The 19,370-nt window shown below is 55.7% G+C and overlaps 1 protein-coding gene across 3 annotated transcripts in view; it reads left to right on the top strand.

The window, feature by feature from the left end:
* Zmiz1 (zinc finger MIZ-type containing 1) overlaps positions 1 to 19,370 on the top strand; it is a 219,394-nt gene that overhangs the window by 104,487 nt on the left and 95,537 nt on the right. For all 3 annotated transcript variants that reach the window (XM_046419961.2, XM_046419960.2, XM_046419962.2), the window contains exons 5-6: positions 10,921 to 11,029; positions 15,878 to 15,991. In XM_046419961.2, coding sequence (XP_046275917.1) covers positions 10,970 to 11,029; positions 15,878 to 15,991 — 174 coding nt within the window. In that variant the 5' untranslated portion in view covers positions 10,921 to 10,969. The remainder of the gene's footprint in view (positions 1 to 10,920; positions 11,030 to 15,877; positions 15,992 to 19,370) is intronic.

Here is a 19,370-nt window from a genome sequence, read left to right as displayed (position 1 = left end):
TCACCTGGAACAACCCCAGCAAGAGATGGGCTGGGGGATCTCGTTCCTGTCCATCATGTGGTCCCCAGGCCAGGACGTGGGAGCTCTCGCTCATCTCACAGACAGGAACCTGGGCTTCCTGGAGCCTTTGGGACCATCCAAGAAGAAGAGTCAGGAGCACAGCCAAGCCCTGTGGATGGCTATTAGGAGAGAAAATAGGAAAGAAATCAGAAAGGCTCTGGCCAGGGTCCCCTTGGGCATGCCTGAATGCTTCTGAGAATCCACTAGAGGAGGAAAGAGAGATGGAAAGACCTTGATCCAAACCCCCGCAGGCCCCTCCCCTCCCTATCTGAACCACAGTCTGGTTCCTGAGTCCTCCAGGCCCCTCCCCAGCCTGCCCCCCATGGTCTCTGTTCCATGGGTTGTTTTTCTTTTTTTTTTTTTTTCAATCTGAACAGTTAATTTTTCACCTAAAAGTGACTCCCTGTTCCGTAAGTAATTTTAAACAAATTCTGTTCCTGTCCCTGTTCTTCCACGGGGGAGGGGTGGGGAGAAGAGCCAGCTGCGTTTTCCACTGTCTTCTGTAGACTCAGGGTTGCAATTCGAAGCAGTGTGTGCTCCGAGAGAGGTGCCTGTGCAGAGCCCTGGGCAGCTGTGGGTCCAGTGCTCTGTCCACGTGATGCTCCGAGCAGGGCACAGACCAGCTCTGGGGAGAGGCAAGGTCCCCGGGAAGTACCTCAGGGCCCCCAGCCCTTTTCAGCCCTCTTCTGGATTTTTAGCGGATCTTTGTTGATTCCTGAAACCTTGTCAGATCTTGCTATTAGCATGAGACTCTCAGAGTGTAGAGTAAACTAATGAATTACAGCATGATTACACAGCACATAATTAACTTTGTAATTAATATGCAACTGCCACTTAAGCTAAAACACTGCTTATGGAGACGTTCGGCAATAGTAAATCACAGGTCAGAAATAGCACTTTGGAATTTTCTAAAGAACCAGCGTAAGCAGGGAATCACTTAAGGCAGCAGGGCAAGTTAATTAAAAAGTGGATACATTGTGAGGGTCTTGCTTCCTTTCAGTACCTTCTCCTTTAGGAAGGATCCCTCTGCCACCCTGCCAGGCTGACCAGCCAGGCCTGGTCAAGAGGAAACTGGGCATGTGGTTTTATTTCCAAAATAATTCAGGTCTCCCCTGCCCATCCCCACATCTTAGCCCTCTGCCTAGCCACACTGTCCCCCTATTGCCCCTTCCCAGCCCTCAGGGCCTGGCCCTACCCTCCTCCTCCAGAAGCTTGTGGGTGCCCCCAGCCCAACCCAGGCCTCTGTGGTCCAACCCCGTGGTGGGTGCTGTTGGCAGGTGGGTTGGATGGCTTGGACATCTTTACCTTATCCCTGGAGGCTGCCTGGTCTGAGACCAGGCATCCTGAATAGCCTCATACCCTGAGACTCCTTGAGCACAGACAAGAAGCCAGGCCACATGATGGGGACCAGCCCTGGCTGGATCCACCCCACATGACAAGCACCTTTTGGAGAGAAAGGGGTCTCAAGGAGATAGTGTGGCAGCCTCAGCCCAGGTGAACCCTCATACCCAGGGATGCTGCAACAGTCCACCTGGAGCCCTGGGGCACATGGGGCTCTAGAAAACAGAGCTCAGGTGCTTCCTAGTGGGCATGGAGTCCCCATTCTTATCACCCCTGGCACGTCACCCAGTCCCGCCAAGCCCCCCCTGGGGTGGCTGGGAGCTCCCAGGACACCCCGTCTGAGCTCTCTGTAGACTGCACAAGCCTGGCCTGGTAGGGGGCCGGCCTGGATGTGGTTGACACAAGGAGAGAGCCCAGAAGCTCAGGGCAGCTGGGGCTCCCAAGGTCTGGATGTGGGACCCCCAGGGTCCTTCGTGACTCTGTTCGTCCCCTACACACTCTCATCCGGGCCTCAGTTTCCTCATTCATAAGTGTTTAAATGGGCCCCAGCGCATCCCCAGATTCCTTCTAAATCTAAGCCGGGGCTCGTTCCTTGTCTCTTCCCATCTACCTCTTTTAGCTCAAATGAATGGCTCCTTTTTATTCATTTCTCTAATTTTTTTTAAGCTTTTGAGAAACTTTTTAAAAACCTACTGACAGTTAATAGTCACTAACTGAAGGAGAAGGCGTGCCCGGTTAGTAAAATAAAAGCACAGACCCAGGAGGGGCAGCTGCTGGGGGGGCGGGGGGCACGCCTCCCGTGAGCCGTGCTGAGCCTCGATGTTTTCATCTGCAAGATGGAAAAATACAGGCCAGCGTGAGACCGTGGTGTGATGTTGCTTGAAGCATGGCTGCTTGGCGCATGTCTGTCCATGGGGCCCTTGACTTGGGAAGAGCCTGACTCTGACTTCCAGTTTCCAGAAAGATCACAAAGCCTGCCTGGTGGCCCCTAGCTCAGCCTCGCCTCTCCAGGTCTCTGTTCACTCTTTGAAAGGTGGGCCACCTGGTGTCTCCATCGCCAGGGCCCAGGTGGTTTAGCGTGGCTGGATGAGAGGTACGTGGAGGATGGACTGGGCATGTCTGGACGTTTTGGGAAGAGAGCGATGACTGATTGGCCATGTTAATGGCCTTGGTTTGGGGGGGGGCTCCATAGCCCTGTGCCAGGGGGTCCTTAAGGGCTTGTCCAGCCATGTCTGCCTCTCCCTGGGGTATGCTGCTGGCCCTGCCAGTCTGGAGCTCCAGAATGCCATGGGGGTGGATTTGGAGGCTTGGGAGCTGGAGGAAGGAAGGGACAGTCCAGAGCACCTCCTTGTTCCCAGAGCTAGAGCTTAGGAGCATCTGCAGGTGTTTCAGAAGGCCCTTCCTCCACGTCCAGCCCCACGGCTACCCACATCTCCCAGGCACACTTGAGTACCTCTCCCCCACACCCCCTCCCCCACTGCATGGGGAGAGCTGAGTCTCCGATGGCAGGTAAGAGCCTGGAGGCAGAGCCAGGTCAGAGTCGCTGCATGAGGTCAGGAAGAAGGATGGAGGGACAGGAGTCGGTCAGGCACTATCACCCTGGGAGAGGCTTGTGGCCCATGCCCAGCACTGGACTTGTCCCTCAGGCCTATATGTCCCGGACTCTGTACCATCCTCAGCCCTCCACAGCAACAGCTGTCACCATCCTCACACTCAGTTGGGGCCAAGGAAGGAAGTGTCCAGTTGAGGAAAACCTGCTATGTTCCCACGGAGAGTGTGATACGCCAAACATGGGCTCTGTCATCAAACCAGGGTTTGATTCTGGCACTGCCACATCTCAGTGGAGTGGTCTTACGCAAGACATTGGACCTCTCTGAGCCTCAGTTTCTTCGTCTATAGCATGGCAATAGTAATCCGAACATCACAGTAGAGTCGTGAGAGGCGTAGAGGACCTAGTGTCTGGCACATATAGGTTCAATAGTTGTTGGGTTTCTCTTTCCACTCTAAGGAAGAATAAAATAGGAGCACAACTTTAGGGATGAAAGAAATGCAGGGGACTTGCTCAGAGATGTGGGGAGAGCTGCCAGGGGAAGTTGAGGTTGGGGACTTGGAGCATGGCCAGAGGGATGGCAGGAGGGCTTGGCCCGGATCTGCTGTGGCATCATGTGCCCAGAGGACAGGGCACACCCGAATGCAGCTGGATTCCCAGCCCAGTGTGGGGTAGGACAGAGGCTGTGCCTTAATCAGTGTGGCATTGATGAGTGTCCCCCACTACGTCATTGCTCCCTCTAGATGAACATCTGTGTCCAGGACAAGTTGTCAGGCATAGTTGCGTGGGGCCTGCCCTGGGGAAGCCCCCACTCTGAAATGCCGAGGCTACGCTTTCTCATCCATTAACCAGCAGTGGAAGAGGGTGTGTGTGGACTAGGGTGGGTGTTGTGAGATTGGGTCATGGGAGAGGATCCACCCTTACAGAAGCCTCAAGTGTGTGAGAAAATCATCCGGACCAAGTGGCCAAGTCGTGTGGGGCCCACCAGACTTGGCACAGAGGCGCTGCTCAGGCTGAAGAAGGAGGGGCTGGATTTGGAAGATCCATGATCCAAACCCAGAACACTGTCCCTGAGTGATGTCACCTACTCAGCTTCTCAGCTCGGTAGGAAAAGGAGCAGGTCTCTTTCCTGCTGACAGTTGAGGACATGGGATCAAAGAGGTGAAATGGCCTCCCACAACCTCACTGCCAGAGGGTCTGGCTCTAGGGACCCCGCCTAGGGGGCCCCACCCTGTGCAAGGCTGCAGGCCTGGAGTGGGGAACAGCGGCCCCTGCAGCCGCCTGGTACTGCTGCTCCCCCCTCTTTTCCCTTTTTGTCTCCTCTCCCTCTGTCCTCCTCCTGACTTCCCTAGGGTAGAGCCCCAAGGTCAAAGTCACTCTCACCCACTGTCTTTGCTCCCCACCTCACTCCTCCTCTGCCTCCAGGCATGTGCCTGTGCAGACCACCAAGGACTGGCCGTGCAGCATCCCCGTTGGGTGATCCCAGACAGCTCCTGCACCTCCTGGGCTTCTACTCCTTTCCTCTAAGATGATGAGGCCGTTGGTCTACAGCAGAGCTTCCTGATCTTGGTCACTTTCACCCCTCTCTGTAATGTTCCACGTAGGCTGGCCATCACTATCTAATCTAACTTTGACCTCAATAATATTCATGAACTCACCTGTGATCATTTTCCTGGTCTAAAGACCTCATGAAAATTTCTTAGGTTTGTCTACAGACCACCCAAAGTATACCCGGTCCCCCTGGTAGTATGGGCATTACTATCTGGGAACCCTGGTCTGGGTGGCTGATGTCTCTCCAGTCTCAGGATCCTCTGATCAGAGCTGGGACACTAGGCTTTCAGCTCTTGCCACCCTGGATCCTGTGCACACCTGAGGATGACAGTGCATCCACCCATCTGTTCATCCATCTAATAGTCCCCCACTGGGTACCGGTGCTAGAATCTGGACTCCACAACTGGAGGACATCCCAGGCGATGGGGAGACAGGTACAAAGAAACACTGATCTAGGGCCACTGGCACGGGGATGCATGACATAAAGCTAAGGGAATAGGAGTGGAAGTGAGCCCCTCTGCAAGGGGTGACAGTTGGGCCAGGCCCTGATGGATGGAGGGGAAGGGCATTCTGGGCTGAGGGGCCTCAGTGCAAAGACTTGGAGGCATGGCCATCAGAGCTCAGCCTAGGAGGCAGTGGGTGGTCCCAGGGGAACATGGGCTGTAACTGGGAGAGGCAGAAGGTGACGGCCAGGCCAAAGGGGACCCTGATGGTGCTGGCACACACAGGGTAGTAGGTCACTGCCAAGCCTGGGGTCCATCATGTCTGTCCCTTTCAAGGTCTAAAGCTGGTGAAGGGGCTGGCCACATGGGTTCCCTGGACCTCAGGTTCTTCTGTTAAACTAGCAGTGGACATTCCCCAGCTTGCTGGTCATGGTCATGTCTTGAAGCACGGCCTGCCCTGTCAGGCTTTAGGTGAAGCCTCCCACCCCTGCCTCTGCTCACCTTGGGGGACCCAGGCTGCAAGTATGCAAGGTGATTTAATCATTTCTGCACACTGTTGCTCACATAGGTCCTTGGGGACATGCCACTTGCCTGTGTAAGCTGGTATAAGACATGTGTGCCCAAGGACATCTGTACCAGCATCCAGTGTGAGCACACACCTGCTCTGAAGTGTGCAAAGGGGCCTGCAGGCCTGTGCCTGTGTACACACCTGTGATATGCAAATGCTCCTCCCCCAGATGCCTCAGGTGTGTAGATGAACTACTTAGTCCTGAAAATGAGAATAAAACACACTTGAATTCATAGGTCAGCCTGCCACCCTCTGGAGCTGCCTCTAGGGCTCCATATGACCATGGGACAATAAGAGCACACGTCCCTGTGTCCAGAGAGAATCCCACTATAGGGGACCATTTGCCTTCCCCCATCTTGGCAGTCCAGAGACAAACCAGAGCCCCATGTAGAACAGCCAGAGGGGTCCAGCCCAGCCAGGCCCTCAGCACCCCCTCTGTCCTCTCCCTTTCTCTACCTATGCCCCTCACCTGGCTGCAGAGGGTGTGGGAGAGACTGGACCCCAGCCCCTCGGGGCAAGCAGCCCTACAGGTGCAGTGGCTGCTCCTACCGTGTCTTCTGCAAGGGGCACCATGACGGGGGGTGGGGGGGACTCAGCCTGCTCTTTACTGGGTGGTGAGAAGTACAGATGGAAGCCCCGTGAGACGGCCCCTGGGAGTTGGGAAGACCAAGCTGACCCCCATGTCACCTTCTGAAACCTTCCATAAGGCACATAGCCTCAAAGGGGCAGCTTCTGTGGCCCTGGGCCACCCCAGAAGGAGGCCTCTCTGCAGGCCCCAGGCTAGAGGGCTCTCCAGGACCTGCCTTGGGACAGGATTTGCAGTTTCAAAGCCAAGTTTTCTACTCCTGGGGAGAACTGTCCCAAACAACCCGAGTTCCTGCACAGGAATCCTCAGATGCTGGAGTTTTATGGGCCCCCAAAGGCTAACTAGCCCGACACTCTGCTTTACAGACAGGGAAACTGACGTTCAGCTTCTTGCGCGTGCACCCAGCAAGAGGGTGGGAGAGCAGGCTTCTCCCACCTGAAGATTGGCTAGCTCTGTCTGCAGACAAGTTTTGCTGGCAGACAGGTGCTGCTCAGACGGGAGAGATGCAGGTCCCTGAGCGGGGTGGGTGTGACCGCCCATCCAGAGGCAGAGAGCCACTAGGAAGGGCTACGGCCTGGGCAAGCCAACAGCGACCTGTCAGGTGGGAGCCCAGGCCTCTGTGGGTGCTGGAGCTGCAGCCACCACAGATTTGTAATGACTTGTAAAGATTTGAGAGAGTCCAGGCCCCCTGAGGCAGAGGCAGCTTTGGAGCCTGAGCCGGGTCCCACGGCGGAGGGCGACCTCTGCTGGCCGCCAGGAGCTCCTGCTTCCCTGTGCCAGTCGGAACACAAAGCTCAGACCCTGGAACCATAACCAGGTTTAAAGGGGGTTGGGAGGAAGAAGGACTTCTTTGAGGACTGGGTCACCCCTTCAGGTGGGGGTAAGCAGGAGGCTCTGACCACCAGGCTTTGAGGAGTGGGAAGGATAACACGTTAATGATTAGAAAGGCAGAGGGTTAAATCTTAGGCCAGGAGTTTCCTGGCTGTGTGACCTTGGGCAGGTCCTTTCTCCTCTCTGAGCCTTTTAAGGATTAAGAAAATTAGCAGTGCCTGGGACCTGGCCTCATGCCAGCAGGTAGCAGGTGCAGAACAAATGGAAGATTTCAGTCCACCCTCACCAGCCACATCTCTTGTGCCTCATTCAGCTCACCCCTTTCTCTTCATGCCGAGGACCCTAGCTCTCAAGGCCTTATACCCATTATTGTGAGGACAGGAGCCTCCTGTGCCATCCATTCCTGGTGTTAATAATCCCAGTGATCTCAGCAGTTTAACAATGTCACCTCACCTGTGGGTCCCTCCTTAATTCAGCAACACATTCATCCTTTTGTAGATTACAAGACAGAGGACACGCACCTGTCTCGGTGATCTATGATGTCTCTCCTGACAGCTGCCTACCCGCCCCTGGGCCTCGCAGGTTCTATCTGATTCCCATAAAATGGAGCAATAGCCTAGGAGAAAAGCCCCCTGGGGTTTGGACCCAGCCCAGATGTGCCATGTGACCTTGAAAAAACTACCTGTGGGTCTCAGGCTCCCTAAGATAAAACCAGCTGAAATGTTGTTGGGGGGGGGGGGGAGTACTCCAAGTACCTTCGCCATTGATTTCCTGCGATCTTTGAATCCACTGATCCAGTCCAGCCACCAGGCTCCAGACAGCTGCCTAAGAGCTGCATGAAGACCTGCCTGAACTTGACAGTTCTGTCTCTGGCTTTGCTGTTTGCTCCCTAAAGTGAGACCTGCCCCCAATCCCTTCCACTCCACTGTGGCCTAACAGGGAAGAGCAGCCTTAGCACCCTGAGATTGCCAGCTAGGGAGGTCTGAGCTCCTGATGTCTGCTTGGGGCACCCCTGGGTGGGCTGAGCACTCCCAGCTTCCAGAAGCTGTCAGCTATTAAATAAGCATTTATTAAATGCCACGCCCACCCTGGGAAGTTCCTCCTTAGGGCAGAACTTGATGAGACCACCTAATTCTCCCTTCATGCTCTCCTGTCCTACAAGATGGAGACACCAAGGCCTAGAAGCTAGACAAGGCTGCACGAAGCCTGTAGTGACTAGGGACATCTGGGTGCTCCCTGGGGTGGGGGAGGGTGGATGGGGGGACACAGAGCCCTGGAACCTTTAGGGTGCTGGTTTCCAGCCCTCTGGGCACTTAGGTTTGTCAACAGCACCCCCTGCTGGCTGCGTAGTCACCATAGACCCTTTGTCTTGGCTGGCGTTGTTCACTCATGTCCCTTGGACTCAGATGGGGTCTGGCAGCAGGAACCGAGGCAGCCTATGGAAGGTCATCTGAGCTTACTTCTGCTCCAGGTCCTCTCGTGCCCCTATTCCCCAAGGTTGGCCCTGGCTCCAGAAAACTTTGCCATGTGAATGCTGGCTGAGGCGCAGTGCAAGTACACGCAGGTGGTACATGGTCGGGGGACCTCGGGGGCAACAAGGGGAACCAAACCTGTCTTCCCCAGCAACACCATGGCAGCCCCCAGCAGGGTCCCTGGCCCCTCCCCAGTCACTGTTCAAGAGCTTAGGTGGTAATGGGAAGCTGGGATTCTGGAGCTGACTCTTACCAAATCTGCTTTCAACTCTGAGCCTCAGTTTCCTCATCTGCAGAGTGTAGGGCAGTGTCTGGGTGTGCCAGGGCCTGTGCCAGCCCCAGACTATTCATAGGAGCAGCCCAACATAGGACCTGGCTCCTCAGAGTCATCACAGAGTGTTTACTGGGGGTAGAGGCAGTTGCAGGGGAGCAAGTTCCAACTAGGGGTGGGTGCTGGGATGGGTACCTGGGGGAGTGGACAGATGCACAAATGACAGATGGCTGCTGAGGTAGATACATGGTGGATATGGAGCTAGGTGTCAGGGAGTATGTGCAAGATGTGACAGGTACTGTGAATGTGGGGGTGGTTGGCAGAGAAAACAACCCCCACTTTCACTTTCTTTCCAGAGAATTCCATGATCAAGCACTTATTAAAAATAAAATGTCCGTCTGGGTGCCTTGGCATACGCCTATAATCCCTGTTACTCTGGAGGCTCTCTAGTTCAAGAGGATCTGTAGTTCAAGGCTGGCCTTGGCAACCTACAAGAACCTGTCTGAAAATTTAAAAAATAATAATAATAATAACTGTGGATATAACTCAGTGGTAAAGTGCTCCTGGGTTCAGTTCCTAATACCAAATAAATAAATACAAATGTCCAAATGACCCGGCCCCTTCACTTCCAAGAACACCCACACCTGGGCGAGGTGTCACTATGAAAGGTCGTTCTGATGAATGGCTGATGAATGATGAATGGCTCCCGGTTCCCTCATGCCGGGTGGCCGAGGTAGCCTCCTGAGTACAGGGGCCTGGTCAGGACGTAGGGCAGTGGGACAGCCCCTGACCGGTGTAGACACTCACTCCGATGTTAGTTGGTAAATGCTTCCTGTGCTTGGAACACTGTGCCACCATTAAAAAAAAAAATGAAAAGGCTCTTTCTGTCTCGATGGAGAAGAAGCTCTGAGATCTGCCATTAACGGGGAAAAAGCAAGGTCCAGACGGGGCAGAGAGCTGCTGTGTATGTTTTGAAAAAGACGTGCAAGGACAGTACACATATAAGTATTTGCTTCTACAGGACGCTACTCAGGTTCTCCCAGGAAAGGCCCCTGGGGCTGGGGACAGAGCCAGGACTTGTCCCTGGACACCCCTGTGGATGTCCTGGTTTTTGAATTGTGCAAATGTTTGCCTTTTCAGGAGCCACAGGGTGAAAGGCTCCTTAGGGAAGGAGCAGGGCTTTCTCTCTAAGGCTGGGGCCAGAAAGAGGTGACAGCCCCTCAACAAATATGCTGAGGCTGTAGGGAAAGAGCCAGGGCAGAGCAGGCCGACGCAGCCCACACTTCTTCTAGCCGTGCAGACTTGGCAGGTCTTGGGACTCAGTTTCCTCCCCTGTAGAACCTCTAAAGGGGAGAACGTGGGTATCCAGCATGCAGAGAGTGCCTGGTAAAAGGGTTATTTGTGACATGGCTGGAGATGAGAGGCCTTCTGCAGGGCAGTGTGGTGGGGTGGGAGATAAGGCCAGGCTCGGTAGGCATCCTGTCCATGTCCCTGGTCCCCCAGATTCAGGAAGGGAATCTACAGCCACTCTGCCCTGTGCAGTAGATGTGGCCACCTGCTGGCACCAGGAGCCCTGGTTCCTGTGTGGGAGCCAGGACACCCCATGACCCCAGTGGCTCCCTTCTTCTCTCTGAGCCTCAGTTTTCTTGTCTAGAAAATGGGCACGGTGCTAACTCCTGCCCTCCTTCTTGGCCAGGACAGCAAAGTGGGGTAGATGGAACCGTCCGACTGTGAGTGGCTTATAAGCATGAAGAACTCCAAAGCCAGAGGGATCTGAGGAGGGCATGTGGCATCGGTGACAGGAGAGCTACACTATAGCCCGCGTGCCATGAAGCTTGTCATACAGGAAGGTCCCCTCGTTCACACAGGTGCACCCCCCACACAGCCATGTCAAGTGGACTAGCCTTGAACCAGGACTCTGGGGGTGGGGTTGCTGTCTCCCCACAACCAACCCCGCCCCACACACACATGTACAAAAATGAGTGCCCCCTCCCATGCAGTTTCTCATCTCCTGGTGGCTCTGCCTGCCCAGTGCTCACACAAGCTACCCCCGGAGAGTAGCCAGGACCACCTCCTGCCCTCAGCCCAGGGGGTGCGCGCCAGCTTGGAAAGAGGCCACCACAGGCTGGAAAGGGCCCTGGAACCCCAAAGTGTCAGGGCTGGTGGGGGGCAGGGTGGACTGGGGGACGGATGCCGGTTGACAGGCCTGGTGACACCCCAGTGACATCCTCTCTCCCTCTCTTCACAGGCTGGACCACGTTCATGGCTCTCGGGTAGAGCCCAGCGAAGCGGCCAGGATGAACTCCATGGACAGGCACATCCAGCAGACCAATGACCGGCTGCAGTGCATCAAGCAGGTGGGTGTGGCCAGGCCCGGAGGAGCTGTGGGCTAGGAGGCAGGAATGGTGGGCCTGGAACAGCCGCCCCAGCTCCCGACATCCAGCTAGTGACAGCGCTGCTGGCAGCTGGTACAGACCAGCCTGACGCTGGAATTACTCCCTCCTGGGTTTGAATGCCAATACTGCCTTTTATCTTCCCAGCAGTGTGATTTTAAGCCAGTGTCCTGCCTTCTCTGGGCTGCAGTGAGGATGCCCTACATTGTGATGACCCCCACTCATTCTATCGCCTTTCTCCCCAGACCTAAGCTTTCTGCCCCTCTGCTCCCGCTGCTTGCTAATCAAGGTTACAAGAGGAGGAAAGGTCCTGGGAAACGCCATCATTTTACAGAAAAGGAAATAGGCACAGAGAGAAGTGGACAGAAGTCACCCAGCTCCAAACTGGACCCCACTGGTGCTGGAAGGTGGCCAGTTCCCCATCTGCTCATTGTTCTCACCAAGCAAGAGGCAGTTTACCCAGGAGTGTCCCTGGTCTGGATTGTTGGAAGGTGGGGTACCCTTCATGGGTGCCCCCAGAGGTGACCAGGAGTGGGCAGCTTCCCTACACAGACCCGGGAGAGTTGGGAGGAAGGGTCATGGCTTCCAGAGTAGGCGGAATCCACCTCCCTGCTCCCCATAGGGCAACCTCAGTCCACCCACTTTATTTCTGAGCCTCAGTTTCCCTGTATGTCAGATGGGGCCTGCAAGGCCCACCTCACTCAACGCTATGGCAACGACAGTACTGTGGGTGACAACACACAACCTAACCTTGGCAGACGGCAGGTGACGAGCTAATGGCAGCTGTGACTGTTGTTCTCGGAATCTCAGGCAGGTGGTTGCCGGGGCACAGTCCCCTGGCAGGCAGGCTCGGCAGGAAGCTCAGGGAACCAGCGTAGGCCGTAGGCCGCTGGCCTCAGGAAACAGTGTCCTGCCTTCCTTCCCTACGATCCAGGGCCCCATGGAGCTGCTCCCAGGATCCCAGCCAGTGAACTGTGGCTACTCAGCAGGAATGAGGGAGGTGTCCTCTCTTTAGTACCTAACAGAGCAATCTCTGCAGCCTGTGCAGGTTGGAGAGCAAACTGGAGACTTGTTACAGACTGAACCCAGCCGGACAGTCTTCCAAACGCCTCTGTTTGTGGTCACGGGGTAGAATCCAGACCATGTGCCCCCCTGCCCGTCTCCCCCATCAGACTCACAGGGCTCTTTCCCAGCACTGCCTCTGACCCAGTTTCTCCTGCCCAGGGCTTGGCTGGCAGTGACCCCACCCCCAATAGCCCTGCCTCCTCTTCCTGAGTTCCTCCGCGCACCAGGCACACAGCTCCCCTGTCCAGCTCTGTGCCGCCAGGAGTCAGGGTGCCCTTCACTCCCTTGGCCCTTCTCTGGAGCTGCCCCCTCGTATCTGTGCCCTACTCTCACCCCGTAGCTGGGTACACACAGCTCAGATTTTCAAGTCAGCAAGCCTGCGTCCAAACTTAGAAGCTGCAAGGCCTTGATTCAGTTGATACGTTGCCTTACCTCGTCTGTAAAAGGGTGTCCTAGCCAATGTATGCTCAGCACTGAGGGCTGGAGCCCCAGCTGCACCCCCACTCCACCCCGGCTGTCCTTGCACACGCATGCGGCTCAGAGGGCCCTGCATTTGGGACAGATAGAGGTACGCTTGGGAGTGCAAGCAGTTATCCAGATGCCCCTGGATCACACAGAGCCACTGATGTCCTCCATACCCCTTCTCTTACTCCTCCATCAGACACAGCTCAGGTCTGGTGTCTGGCTGCCCCACAGAGGGTGGCTGCTGGCTGGAGACCATTGATCCTCAGGCATCCCGTAACCTAATCTGAAGAGAAAGAGAAGCTCTCTGCTGAGGGTGACAGACGCATAGGCTGGAAGAACCTTGGGCTAGCAAGGGCTATGGCTCACATCAGGGGACACACAGCCTCCTGCTCTGCCTCACCTCCCAGCAGAGCCTTCTCACCCCACTCAACCTGGTTCTAGCCATCACTAACTCGCCACTCCCAGCCTCTTGTGGCCGACTTCTCCGCAGGCCTCCAGCCCCCTTCTCAGCTGCTCAGTGCTGGGAGGAACAGAGCTCCCTCTCTATAAGGTGCCCCTCTCACAGCTCCCAGGCAGCTGGGATCCAGGCAAAGAGCCCTGCTCAGTGGCCTCCCCAACTCCCAGGCTCTCTTCTAAGTACCTGCACACCCACCTACAGCCTCAACCCATCCTTCCTTTTCTCCTTCAAGTTCTAGGTCCTGTGGCATGCATCAGGGCTCCCCACCAGACTGAGTTTCTGGGGGCAGATGTGCTACATTTATCTCTAAGCCTGCAGAATCTAACCTTGTACCCAGCCCAGGGTGGGACCCAAGTATTTTGGTTAGGTGCCTGGGACAGGTGGACCAACAGATGAATGCATAAAGGAATAGATGGACATACACATAGGTAGTTAGAGGGATGGGCAGGCGGGTATAGATGATGGATGAGTGGATGGCTGGACAATTGACTTCTAGAGGAATAAGTAGATATGCGGATAAATGAATGAATGGGTGAGAGACAGATAAAGTAGTGAATGGATGAATGGGTGGATGGGCAAGTGGATAGATGGATGGATGAATTGATTCATTTTGGATGGATGGATGGATAGATGGATGGATGGATACGTGAATGCACTGTATGGATAGAAGGATCGTTTGATTCCCAAATGGACTAGTGAGTGACTAGGTTGATGAGAAAATGAATCCATCATTTCTTGGGTAGGCAGCCCTGGTCCAGGCATTGGTGTGCCCTACTCTCACCCCATAGACTGAGCAGCCAGGAGGTGTCACCCAAGCCTTCAGAGAATATGTGGAGACCGATCGATCAACTCTTTCGTGGGGGACAGGGCACTGATGTCCAGCACCAACCAGTCTGAGGGCCTCTGCTTGTGACTCAATATACACCTCCAGGGCCATCATAGCTGGCCACACTTGCCCTTGACAGCCTCTTCCCTACCCCGTGCTCCTGGGGTCCCCTTGTGAAGTGGCCAGGTTTCTGTCTGCTCAGCAGGTGGGCCATCCTTTGGACAGTTGACTGCCCACCAGCAATTTCCTGTGGGAACCCCCTTTGTGCCAGTCTTAAGGATTCCAAGGATAAGCAGTAGGCTGTTTCCGTACTTGAGGAACTCTGCAGAGGAACAAGAAAGATTAGTGAGAGGCCATGGACCGCAGCCGTGGCACCTGCTCCTTAATGAGCTCCTTACGCACAACCAGCCAGTCTGTCTGTCTGTCTGTCTTCCTTCCTTCTTTTTTTTCTTTTTGGTACTGGGGTTTGAACCCAGGATGCTCTACTACTGAACAGCATCCCCAGCCCTTGTTAATTTTTTTTTTTTTTTTATAAACAAGATCTTGCTAAGTTGTCCAGGCTGGCCTTGAACTTGCCATCCTTCTGCCTCAGCCTCCCAAGTCACTGGGGTTACAAGTGTGTGCCACCAGGCCTGGCTACACATAGCATTTCTAAATTCTACAGCAACCCCACAGGGTGTCACCACCCCACTTTACAGATGAGGACTCTGAAACCCAGCCATGTCCCCAGGGCTGCGTGGCTCAATGGCTGTGTTGGGAGTTTGGGCGAGGTGCGTTCTGCATGAGTCCCCAAGTCATGCAGTCTCTCCGTGCAACTCAGTGACCTCATAGTTGACAAAGACACGGAGGGAGGAGGGGGCTCAGGCAAGGCTACAGAGCTATGCACAGAATCCAGCCAAGGGAACGCCTGACGTTGGCTGCACCCGCCAGATGCGCCACAGCGGAGCCAGCCATCCAGGCTGAAGGCAAGGGTCCCCAGCGGCGGGTGCTCAGGCTCCAGAACAAGACTGAGCCCAAGATGGTCCTCAGAGGTCACTCGTGAACTCAGAGACCCAGGGGTGCTTGGCCACCTGTGAGCCAGCAGGCAGCTCTGAGAGCAGCGTGCAGTGGCAGGTGACCCTGCTAATTGGGTGTGACAGCACGCAAGTAAATGGAACAACTTGGTTAGCAGTGGGGAGCTGATGTGTGCAGCTTTCCACACGGAGACCAAGGCCCTCCATGGCCTTCGAGGGGCACATACTAGAGGAGGCCCGCCCCGGGGAGGCAGAAGCCAGGACCGCTGCTGCCCTCTCGAAGGGCACAGCTCTGTTCATAGAAGTCCCTCTATCCTGAGGCAGCTGTGCTTCCAGGAGCCAGGGGGACGCTGGCGGGCAGAGGCTGGGCCAAGGGCAGCCCCACGTGGGAGCACCCACGCGCCAGGCGCCTTGCCAGGGCCTATAAGCCTCATCTTGTTTAATCCCCACCCCAGCACCGGACGGGGGCTCATTTCTGCTTGCTCACCCGCACCCCCCCCTTCACCTCTTTTCTTTCCTTTGTTTCTGTGGAGAGAGGCTATCCTAACTGAATTCACAGAATTCTCTGCCTTTAAACCGTGACTTGCACGTACCCCATTGTAGCCATTGACAGCCATGGAACCCTAAGTGCAGATGGGTCTGCTGAAACTCAGAGAGGTGAGGGGACCGTCAGCAGCCAGTAGGAGGCAGAATGTGACCAGGGTCCCTTCCTCACAGGGACTCCTGCAACACTCTCTCCCTACTCCTGAACCTTGGTATTCCTGTCTCTGCAGTGGGGCTGCTTGTCCCCTCCCTGCGAGGTGAGGGTGGTCGAGGTGCAGAGGAAGATGGGAGTGAGTGTGGGACCGCTCACAGCCCACACTGCCCCTTGGCCCCTGTCTGAGCATCTCCTGGTGAGGCCTGTGTCCTCCCTTCCCCAGACCCCAGTGCAGCTCTTGCTGGCCTCACTCTGGGCACCTCAATCCACCTCCTCTTCCTTCCCACAGCACCTACAGAATCCTGCCAACTTCCACAATGCCGCCACGGAGCTGCTGGACTGGTGTGGAGACCCGCGAGCCTTCCAGCGGCCTTTCGAGCAGAGCCTGATGGGGTGTCTAACGGTGAGTCTGGGCCTCTGCTCTGCGTAGTGCGTTGGGGGGGGGGGCGGGCCTGTCCAGATGCGAGGTAATGGGAGAGAGCCGGGAAGACACTGTGCTGGCGGGGATGGCCCTGCCATGTGTGCCCCAATCTGGGTCTGATGGGGAAGTGAATTACATGAGTTTCCACACTTGGACTCAGGGCTCACTTGGGGGTCAATGTTCTGTCATAAGCAAAGCAGCAAGACTCTGAGGGGTCTCAGCCATCCTTTTATGCAATCCTTCAGTCCCTCGGCATTTATTGACCTTTTTATTGCCTGCTATCTATTTATCCATCCATTCATCTATCTATTCACCCATCCACCCATCCACCTATTCACCCATTCACCCATCCACCCATCTACCTATTTACCCAACCCCCATCCATCCATTCATCTACTCATCCATCCATCCACCCACCCATCCACCCAACCATCCATCCATCTACTCATCCATCTATCTACCCACTCATCCATCCATCTACCCATCCATCCATACATCCATCCATCCCATCCATCCACCCATCCATCCACCCACCCATCCATTCATCTACTCATCCATCCATCCACCCACCCATCCACCCATCTATTCATCCATCCATCCACCCACCCATCCATCCATCTACACATCCATCCATCCATCCACCCATCCATTCATCTACTCATCCATCCATCCACCCACCCATCCACCCATCTACTCATCCATCCATCCATCCACCCATCCATCCATCTACCCATCCATCCATCCACCCATCCATCCATCCCATCCATCCATCTACCCATCCATCCATCCATCCACCCATCCACCTATCCACCCATCCATCCATCCATCCGTCCACCCATACGTCCACCCACCCATCCACCCATTTATCCATTCATTCATCCATCCATCCGCCCGCCCACCTACCCATCCATATAGCATTCACTGAGCCCCCATCATGCCTGTCAGACTAGCCAAATGCACGTTGATTGATCCCTTGCTTACCCTGTGTGATCCCCTCTGCCAAGTCCTGGGCAGCCAAGGCTGAAGACCACTTTGCCTAACCCAATTTCCTCTTTGTTGGGGTGGCCAGTGTGTCAAGAGATGATGACTGTGAAAGCCATGTACCAGGTGAGGGCAGCATGGAGAAGGGAGTTCCTCAACTGCCTGGAAGGTGCAGCGAGTCACAGAAAACTGAAAAGGCACATTTATACATACCTAGGGAATTGCCAAGCCCCTCTGGGGGCGGGAGCACGCCAGGCCAGCATATGCAAAGGCACAGATGCCCAAAGAACCCGGGGAACCGGGTAAGGCTCTAGGTACAAGCTGAGAGAGGCCAGGTCCAGGGCTTGTGGCATGATTCACCAGGCAGAAGAGAGCCACATGGAAGCTGCTCACAGTAGGCAAATGTCCCCCACCACGTGGCCTGCATGCTTAAGTGTCCTCAAAGGCCTGAGCCAGCTTTGCAGGGAAGGCACGTAAGCAGAGAGCCAGGTACCTCCCCTCCCCAGGCCTAAAGAGGAAGGACCAAGGGTGTCTGGCCAGGCAGAAAAGTGGGTCTACTCGTCCAGGGGCACCATGTGTCCTGAGAAGCTCCAGACAGGGAGACAAGAGGCCCAGGTTGGCCCTGTCTCGGGGGAGAAGAAATAGAGACCATACTTAGGGCTGCAGGGTAAGGCCCTATTTGGAGCGGAGGCTAAGCCAGCCCACAGTGTTTGGTTCCTGGAGTGCGCTCAGCCCTGCGGCCTCCTCTGTTTTATAGAAGAGGACAATAAGACTTTGAACTGCCGTCCCAAGGTCACACGGCCTTAGAATTGGGCCTGCAAGGAGGCCTGCCTGCCTCTAGAGGAGTGCTCCTGGCCATTAGGGATGCCAGACAGGGATGGAGCCCACACCCTCCCAGGAGCCCTCTGTTTGTCAGAAAAGACACCATATGGCACCCTCAGGGCCACCAGACCAGATCAGGCAGCCACCTGCACTGCCCCTTCTTCCTCATCCTTCAGCCCTGGGGCGCTCCTCTCCCTCCCGCAACTCCCTTAATCCTCTTTGTGGGGATCCTGGTTCAGCCTAAGCCCATGGCCAGAGACAGATGTTGCCCAAGGTCCCCTCACTCCCACCCCAGCTGCCAGTGGCCCAGAGGAAGGAGGAGGTAGGACCACACACAGCGAGTGACCTGACAGGCCACCACAGTCCCCTAGCCCACTGCCCAAGCCCGGCCCTGCTTAAATGGTGGAGACTTAAGACTGCGTCAACAGTGGCCCTGGGCAGCCGGGATGGACCAGAAACTGGCCCTTCCGTGGCCCTGTCATTCATTCATTCAACAAACCTTTACCGAGTCCCTGCCATGAGCCAACTTTGCTAGACCCTTCAAGGAGCTGGCATATCTGTGGGGAGACTGACAATAACCCTGCGGAGGAATAAGCCAGGACAAGCTAGGGCCCCCTGGAGAGGGGCCAGGGTGTGGGTCAGCATACCCCTCCCAGGGAGCTGACTTCCTAGCCAAGACAAAAGGAAGGTGCCCCTGGCAGAGGGAGTTGCCAGTGCAAAGGCCCTGAGGCTGGATCTGGTTGAGGAACCAAAAGAAGGCGTAAAGCAAGAGCAGCTGACTCAGGGCCCCCGGGCTGAGCAGGAAGAGCCTGGTGTTCTCCAAGGGCAGTAGGGGGCAAGAGATAGTAGGCAGGGGAGTGAAGAGGATGATTGTGTGGGAACAGGAGCTCTGTCAGGGAGCATCCCTGAGGCGGGGATGGGGGGCTATGGGGGGCTTCCTGGAGGAGGAAAACAGGGAGGACCTAACCCTAACCCTAACTGCCTGGACAGAGGAGGCCATGGCTCCACCAGCAGGGGAGACTGTGGACAGAGGCACACCCTCCCTGGCCTCTCCTCGCTCTGCCCCCAGGTCAGGCGCTCTCTGGGCTGGTGGCCAGCTCTTACTCCCAACCCTCCAGCCATGGCTGCGGTGGCCTGAGTCTGTCCTTAGCCCTCAGCAGAGACAGTGGCAGGAAGGGGCAGAGAAGGCCACCTTCAAAAACAAGGCCACCTAGAGAGAGGGAGCAGCTTACCCCAGTCCCTGCCTGGGCCACTGACCCCCAGCAACCTCTTGGTCCTCCTGCAAATCGTCCCACCCCTGGGCACCCTTAGCCCTTGCACTGTCCCATAGAGGGAAGGTAGCTGGGGGAGATTCAGAGACCCCAGGGGACCTAGGCAGGGCAGGGTAACTGACCCTTACCCCCAACACACACCCATGCCAAGTCACACACCCCCCATCCAGGTGGCCTCCAAGCCGTCCAGGTAGCCCAGATCCCCTCCATGATTTCTGGGAGTGAATTCCAAGTTCCTTGGGATGCGGCTTACTTTAAGGATATCAATTTAAAACCACTTAGCCTCA

This window comes from Marmota monax, unplaced genomic scaffold (assembly GCF_021218885.2).
Source record: "Marmota monax isolate L192 unplaced genomic scaffold, Marmota_monax_Labrador192_F-V1.1 WCK01_AAM20220418_F8-fsc00019, whole genome shotgun sequence".
NCBI classification, from domain to species: domain Eukaryota; kingdom Metazoa; phylum Chordata; class Mammalia; order Rodentia; family Sciuridae; genus Marmota; species Marmota monax.
This window is presented reverse-complemented; position numbering and strand designations above follow the sequence as displayed.